At 44.9% G+C, this 8,196-nt stretch overlaps 2 protein-coding genes across 5 annotated transcripts in view; one reads left to right on the top strand and one right to left on the bottom strand.

The window, feature by feature from the left end:
* grin3a (glutamate receptor, ionotropic, N-methyl-D-aspartate 3A) overlaps nt 1-8,196 on the bottom strand; it is a 109,615-nt gene that overhangs the window by 49,202 nt on the left and 52,217 nt on the right. The gene's annotated exons all lie outside the window — the stretch shown is intronic.
* Nucleotides 1-8,196, top strand: part of plppr1 (phospholipid phosphatase related 1) — a 59,267-nt gene that overhangs the window by 47,945 nt on the left and 3,126 nt on the right. For all 4 annotated transcript variants that reach the window (XM_077622323.1, XM_077622322.1, XM_077622324.1 and 1 more), the window contains 2 exons: nt 1,176-1,426; nt 1,788-1,964. In XM_077622323.1, coding sequence (XP_077478449.1) covers nt 1,176-1,426; nt 1,788-1,964 — 428 coding nt within the window. The remainder of the gene's footprint in view (nt 1-1,175; nt 1,427-1,787; nt 1,965-8,196) is intronic.

Below are 8,196 nucleotides of genomic sequence, written 5' to 3' on the forward strand. Positions count from 1 at the left end.
CACTACAACTCACCCAAAGCAGATGAGAATACAAGGCAGGTTCATTTCTTGGCTAATCAAACCAGATAATCAATAGTCATTGTTCATAGGGAAAGGCAGTGCAATACAGATACTGGTCAGATTCACTATGGTTGACTACAATTTGCATATTAGGTACATATTTAACTATGCTGGATTTTTTTGTTGTCAACTGTCCTTCCCTATTTTTTTTTAAACTGATGCTTTGCCAGTAAACTTTTCACTCACCATATCTATTTTTTGCTCAAGATTATTAAATTGGCATTCATTTTGAATATCATCAATTCATCTAGCGGCCCGGCGGATCGAGTAGTTAGCGCGTCTGCCTCACAGCTGTGGGATCCTGGGTTCAAATACAGGTTGGTTCACCTGTGTGGAGTTTGCATGTTCTTCCCGGGCCGACGTGGGTTTTCTCGGGGTACTCCAGTTTCCTCCCACATTCCAAAAACATGCATGGTAGGTTGTTTGGACACCTGGCTCCAGTTTTTTACCTAGGTCTACAATGTGTTCTGTGTCTGTCTTGCTGCTGCAACCAAGGACATTTCCCGCATACAGAATGAAATAAAGTTCTAATCTAATCTAAATTGCCCCTAGGTATGAGTGTGAGCGTGAATGGTTGTCTGTCTCATCGTGCCCTACGATCGGCTGGCCACTGGTCCCCTGCCTCTGGCCCAAAGTCAGTTAGGATAGGCTCCAGCACCCCCTGCAACCCTAGTGAGGATAAAGCAGTTCAGAAAATGAATGAATCCATTTATTTATTCCATTTAAATAATGACTAGTCTCCAAATCACACACTTCATCAGAAAAATGGACAACCGCCCGCCCACTGCTCTTTTGGCTCACTGGTATGACATCAGGAGAGTCACAGGAGAAAATTGTTATTCTGGAAAAAACAAGTCTTTTATAATGTCTGAAACAGGAAGTGTAGTCAATTTTTTTTTTTGGAAGGAAATGAGCACCAGTTTATCCGATATAAAATGAGAACACACACTGCAGCGAAATTTATGATTTTGGCTAAGAAAAAGGAGAACACTGCCCACTTCTACATTAAATGTCAACATTTATCTTTTCTTCCATTAGATAATGCTGTATATAATGCCTACTGCTGCATTTGTGCCACCTCAATACTCACATTGGTGTTCCTTGTGTGTCTGCAGGTGTGTTTGCATTTGGCCTGTTTGCCACAGACATCTTCGTCAATGCGGGCCAGGTGGTCACGGGTGGTCTCTCGCCCTACTTTCTGTCAGTGTGCAAACCCAACTACACTGGCAGTGAGTGCCGCCTGACTCACCAGTTCATCACCAACGGCAACATCTGTACCGGAAACCCCATCATCGTTGTGAACGCCCGTCGCTCTTTTCCGTCCAAAGACGCCTCTCTCAGCGTTTACTCTGCTGTTTATCTGACAGTCAGACATTTCTTATTATTATTAACTCCGTATTTATAGATGTTATTGTGTACATTTTGGATAGTGACTGTTCAATGAGCGTTAAATATCATCATTTGTACCAACAGCATCTTCAATCGACGATTTTGTGAGCTACTCGCAAACATTTGTCATTAAAAATTTATAAGTAAACTATTTCCCCGATAAATATGGGTGCTACAGGGTGGCAGGGAACAGAACTTACTTCACAACAAGCTGAATTTGGCAAACAATTCTTCACAATGAAATTAAAAAAAAAACCTGAGGGTCATGTATTCAACTAGAGATACATTGTTCTATGATGTACAACTGCAATCTAAACAACTGTATCCTACTTTCCCAGATGTACATCACCAGCACCATCAAGACCAAGTCCAGCCGCTTGGCCAAGCCAGTACTCTGTCTGGGCACTCTCTGTTCAGCCTTCCTCACCGGACTCAATCGGGTCTCAGAGTACCGAAATCACTGCTCAGATGTGGTTGCTGGATTCATACTAGGATCAGTGGTTGCACTTTTTCTGGTCAGTAGATTTGATCATGCCTGACTTATAACATTTTTTTCTTTTTGTAGTCATCAGTGCTTTTTTTAAGGCAAGCGCAAAAATGAAAAAAAAGTCCAATCCAGAGTGTAAGTCTTACTTAGCCTCAGTTTTACTTAGCATGTTTGGAACACAAGGGAGATCACACTTATTTTAGTCAGAGGGGGTGCACATGCTTACAGTCATTTAGCCTAATTGCTGCTGGGTCCTCCAGTGTCACTGCAGAATGGGAGGAGGAAAGGACAGAGGGATGGGAGTGCTAAAGAGAAGAGATGAGAAGAGGAAGTAGACACAGGGAAGACTGATGCTATAGCGGAACAAAAGCCTTTCTGGCGCAGAACATCATCTTAATCAAGGAATTGGATTGTTCCTTCTGCCAAGGTTTTAACCCGCATCTGTCTGTTTGCTAGGTGGTCGGTCAGCAAGTTCCTGCCAAAACTATCAGGCTGATTTGCCTCATGAGAAGCATTGATGCTGTCAATAGAAGTCTGCACTTTAAGTTAATCACCTAGAATTGTTTGCCATTGCTGTCCAACTTATTGCTTTAGCAGACAGAAAAGGGATGCCCCCACATCTAATTTCCGGTTGGGGGGACATGTTCAGACCACTGAACTGGAATTACTTGTAAAACGATCTGCACGTCTTTATACTGTTGATTGGACAGACGGAGAGATAGGCAAGGCAAACAATATACTGTGATCCTTCTTCACTTCACGGCTTCACTAAATCGCAGATTTTCTGAAGTATGAAAAAAAGTTCATAAAAATATCAAAATTCACGCTGAAACTCGCAAGCGGAACCCACTTCTCTGCCTTCCGCTTACCACTAAGAAAATGGCAGAAGACAGAGGACTGTCACTCACCACAGTACGGAGAAAAAAAATGGCGGGCGTCATTTTAATCCAAAAATAGAGTTTTTGGAGCGGCCGGGAGACTCTGTAAGGGTGGATTTTTATTAAAAATGCGAGCCCCATGCGACGTTACGCCGTGGTGCTTATTTGAAAATAGAACTTGCGAACTGGACGGCAGAGAGCATCGGTGAAGGAGGATTTTTTCAGAAATGCAAGCCCCAGGCAACGTTACGGGGGACGCCATGATCCTAACCTAAAAATAGAGCTTGCTCAGCGGGCTTCAGGAGCCTCATGGTAGCGGAGCTGACGGTGGACATTCACCAGAAGTGTTTCAAACCTCCCGGCGACATTGCGGCGGATGACATCGCCCTTGTCCAAAAATAGAGCCCTTTGGGTGGCTAAGATGGCTGGACGTCGCGGTGGAGCTGACGGTGGAATTTCTCCAGAAATGTTCACAAGTGCAAGTTTCTGGCGATGTTACAGCGGACGCCATTGGCCTCTTCTGAAAATAGAGCACTTTGAGCGGCGAGGATGGCTGGACGACCCGAGGGGCAACGTGGAAGTTCAGATTCGATTAAAGTCCGGAAAGCTGGCTGACGTTGTTGCACTTATCTGAAATTAGAGCACTCTGGACGGCTAATTGACAGCTGTTCGGCGCGGAGGAGCGAAGTGCAAGTTTAATTTCTCCCAAACAATGACGGCAATAATGATGAAGAATGTGGTCTTAGCACCTAAAAAAAAACAGCTCAAAAATTTCAATATGGCTCACAGTTTGAAGCAGTGTCCCAGAGATTGATGACAACACGGTCATAGCCATGGAATATGGCAATCATCTTGACAGGTTCATGTCCTTGACAAAAGCATATTTGTACCAAAACAGAAACAGCGGACACAACTCCCCATCAACATCTTCCTTGTGGGCCAAAAACCTCTCCCAAAAGCTTCTCCTGAAAAGCTCCCCTATGGCGTCTCCTGAAGATTCCATCGATGATCCAATGCCTCTAATTAATACATTACAGTCTTTTCATGTTTATATTTGTAATATATTTGAATTTATAATAAATACACTTCTTGATAATTGTACTTGTGTACTTGAATTTCTGGGAAGGGATTGTGTGTCGTACTTCCGAAAGTTCAAAGTCCTAATGGCTGTGGGAAAAAAACTGTCCTTTTTTTCGTCCGTGCTTTGTGAGACCTGTAGTGTCTTCCAGAGGGCAGCAGCTGGAGCAGATTGTGACCAGGGTGGTATGGGTCCCTGACAATGATCCCAGCTCTGCTGAGGTAATGAGAGCTGGCAATGTCTTCCAGTGAGGGCAAAGAGCAGGCGACGATCTTCTGGGCAGTGTTAATCACTCTCTGCATGGCCTTTTTTTCTGCTGTCGTACTTCCAGCGTACCACACTGTAATGCAGTATGCCAGGATGCTCTCCACAGTGGCTCTATAGAAGGTTACCAGAAGCTTAGTTTCCAAGTTATTCCTCCTAGAGTACCCTGAGGAAATGGAGTCGTTTCTGGGCCTTCTTCACCACTGCCGTGGTGTTTGTAGACCAGGAGAGTTATCCGTGACGTGGACCCCCAGGAATTTAAAGGACTGGACCCTGTCTACACATACTCCATTTATGAGGAGTGGGGCCAGATCTGTGCTGTTTTGGGAAAGTCCAGGATTATTTCTTTAGTTTTCGTGGTGTTCAGTGTGAGATTGTTCACCGAGCACCACGAAGAGAGTTTGTTGACCTCATCTCTGTAGGCCGACTCATCCCCTCCTGAGATGGGGTTAGAGTGGTGGGTCGGCTTACAGTCGTTTGTGTACAGGGAGTACAGAAGAGGACTCAGTACACAGCCTTTAGGGTGCCAGTGCTCAGTGTAATGGAGGAAGAGAGGTGGGGACCAAGTCTAACAGTTTGTGGTCGGTTGGTTAAGAAGTTCTTTATCCAGCAGCAGATGGAAGAGGATAGTCCAAGGTGGGAGAGTTTGTCAGCCAAAATATCCGGTATTATAGTGTTGAAGGCTGAGCCATAGTCAACGAAAAGCATCCTCACGTAATTCCATGGTGCTCCAGGTGGCTCAGTGCTGTGTGTAGAGCTACGGCGATGGCATCCTCAGTGGACCTGTTTGCTCTATAAGCAAACTGGTGAGGGTCAACTGAGGGAGGGATTGTATCCCTGATATGGCAGGCGACCAACTTTTCAAAGCACTTCATGATCACAGGCGTGAGTGCAACAGGCCTATAGTCATTCAGGCTGTCAATGGTTGGCTTTTTAGGGACAGGGATAATGGTGACAGATTTCAGGCAGGATGGAATGATGGATTGTTGCAGGGAACAATTGAATATTTTTGTAAAAACACCAGCCAGCTGGTCAGCACAGGCTTTGAGCACCTTCCCAGGTACTCCGTCGGGGCCAGCAGCCTTCCTGGTGTTCACACTCCGCATTACCAGTCTCACTTCATGTTCCTGAAGCTTCAGTGTACTGCTACATGGTGGTGGTGGTGGAGGTGTTGAGACTGGGTCTGATTTGTCAGTCTCAAAGCGATCAAAGAAACAGTTCAGTTCCTCTTCTAGTGAGGCATCTGCGATAACAGACATATTATTGTCATTGTAATTGGTAATATGTCGTATTCCCTGCCACGTCCACCTGTGTGGAGTTTGCATGTTCTCTGCATGGGTTTCCTCCGGGTACTCCGGTTTCCTCCCACATTCCAAATATATGCTATTGTCATTGTAATTGGTAATATGTCATATTCCCTGCCACATCTTCTTTGGGTTATTTTCTGTGAAGTGCTCCTCAATTTTCCTTGTATATGCTGCCTTGGCCTTTTTAATGACTCACTTCAGATCTGCTCTGGCAGCGCTGTATTGTACCTTGTCCCCTGCCCTGAAGGCGGTGTTACGGCATTTGATGAGTGCCTGTATCTCACTGGTCATCCAGGGTTTTTGGTTAGGAAAAACCGTATCCGTTTATTAACAGTGACGTTGTCCGTGCAGTTTTTGATGTAGGAAAGTACAGTGTCTGTGTAGTCCTGGAGGTTGTGGTGTTCAAAAAGTTCCCAAATGGTGCGGAAAAACTGTCCTGCAGCTGAGAAAGGGCGTCCTCGGGCTGTGTTTTTATCATCTTTATTTGTGGCGTTGTTAGCCTCCGGAGTGGAGAGTATGCAGGGGTGAGGGACAGGCAGAGATGGTCTGATCCAGCCAGGTGAGTGAGGGATGTGGCTCTATAAACATGTTTGATATTAGAATAAACATGGTCTAGAGCAGGGGTGGCCAACCAGTCAGAGACTAAGAGCCACTTTTTTTACTGTGTTACTGCAAAGAGCCACATCATACATGGGCACACACAGACCTCTGCTCAGCCAGATTTATTGAAAATGACCCACAGCAAGATAATGACAGTTATTTTTTTCAACAGTTAACATTGTGTGCACTGTCACACACACACACATAAACTCTCAGTTAAAGCAAGTCCACAAACAAAAATATAACAATTTTCAATGACATTTTTCTCTTACTATGCTGCTTAGTGGGACTTCTGGCATTCCTTGTCCTGAACAATCCTCCTCAAATCTGGCTTGTATTCCGTTGTTGCCACTCGAAGCAACTCTTTCACATGAGTGTTTTATGAAGTCCCCTTCACTGTATGGCTTTTTAGCCTGTGCGATGTTCCAAGCCAGTTGATATGAAGCAAGAGTTATGGTTTTTGAGTGATTTGTTAATTTTTTGAAAAACTGCATCTGCTTTTCTGCCTGACTTTTCAAAGTGACCAACCTCTGCTTGCGAGGTTCAGTCCCTTTTGGAAATTCCTCGTCGATGTAAGGATGGATTGAGTTAAAGTGACGCTGAAGATTTGAAGCTTTGAAATGCGCCAATGATGCCTGACATATAAGGCAGAATGGCTTGCCATTACGTTCAACAAAAAAATATAAATTCTCCCATTCTGTTAAAAATGTCCTGTTCTCTTCTTCATATTTTCGTTTGGCTGTGCATTTTTTCCTGCCATTTTGAGAGCGCTTGAAACAAATTATTTACAACTCAAATAATCTCGCGCGTTTGACATCACATCAGACGTTATTCTTCTTCTTTTCAATTCAAACTGGCTCACCTGGTCAGTGCGCCACCTAGTGTAAATGAATGGCAGCGCCAGCCAAGCATTTTTTAAGCTTGTCATGTGAAAGCCCCTGAAGCCCCGACGAGTGGATCCCCGAGTGCAGGTAACAGGCTAAACTAGCAGCTGTTTGACGGCTCGGACTACGTGCTGGGACCCTGTGTGTACTATTGATGAAGTTTGGTGCAATTCTGAGCATTATTTGTGGCTAATAGTGGCGTTTGCGGTCGGACAGTGGCTCCGTACAGCGCCGTATGTGGCGATAGTGCGGTATTTGCTGAAGTTGGTGGATCTCGTGAATCTAGCGGTCGGGTAAATTAATCTCTTGAATGGGGTTGTTACGGTGTGTTTGACCATGGTTTACACTTACGCCTTACGCCAGAATATCGCTTAAAGAGCCGCATGAAATCAGCCGAAGAGCCGCATGCGGCTCTAGAGCCGCGGGTTGGCCACCCCTGGTCTAGAGTTTTATCTCCTCTGGTATGACACTTCACCTACTGGATAAACTTAGGCAGAACAGTCTTTAAACATGCTTTGTTGAAGTCACCAGCGACAATAAAGACTCCATCGGGGTGGTCAAGCTGCTGTTTGCTTACAACCGCTAGCAGGAGGCTAAGTGCCGTGCTAACGTAGCATCTGGAGAGATGTAAACAGCCATTACAATGACAATCGTTAGTGATTTGATCAGAAGGCGACACAAAAAATGAAGTTATCTTGCTTGGAATTTTAAATTTTAACTGGCTCGATAAATCAATTCGGAGACAGTTGAGATCACTGTTTAATAACACAATACACAACTAATCAAAAGTCCTACTAGACTAACTGCTTCTTCCGAAACATGCATAGATCTGCTCTTTTCAAATAAGCATGAAAGGGTCCAAAATACGTTCAATATGATTACAGGTCGATCAGACCATAGCCTCATCCTTTTCTCAAGAAATCTCATCTCATCTCATTTTCTGAACCGCTTTAGCCTCATTAGTGTCGCGAGGGGTGCTGGAGCCTATCCCAGCTGAATCTGGGCCAGGGGGGGCATCCTGAATCGGTGGCCAGCTGATCGCAGGGCACAAGGAGACGGACAACCATGCACACTCACACCCATACCTAGGGGCAATTTAGAGTATCCAATCAGCCTACCATGCATGTCTTTGGAATGTGGGAGTAAATGGGAGTACCCGGAGGAAACCCATGCAGAGAACATGCAAACTCCACACAGGTGGACCGACCTGGATTTGAACCCAGGTCCGCCCTTTCATCTTCTAGTCTGC

This window comes from Stigmatopora argus, chromosome 16, assembly GCF_051989625.1.
Source record: "Stigmatopora argus isolate UIUO_Sarg chromosome 16, RoL_Sarg_1.0, whole genome shotgun sequence".
In the NCBI taxonomy this organism is placed as follows: Eukaryota; Metazoa; Chordata; class Actinopteri; order Syngnathiformes; family Syngnathidae; genus Stigmatopora; species Stigmatopora argus.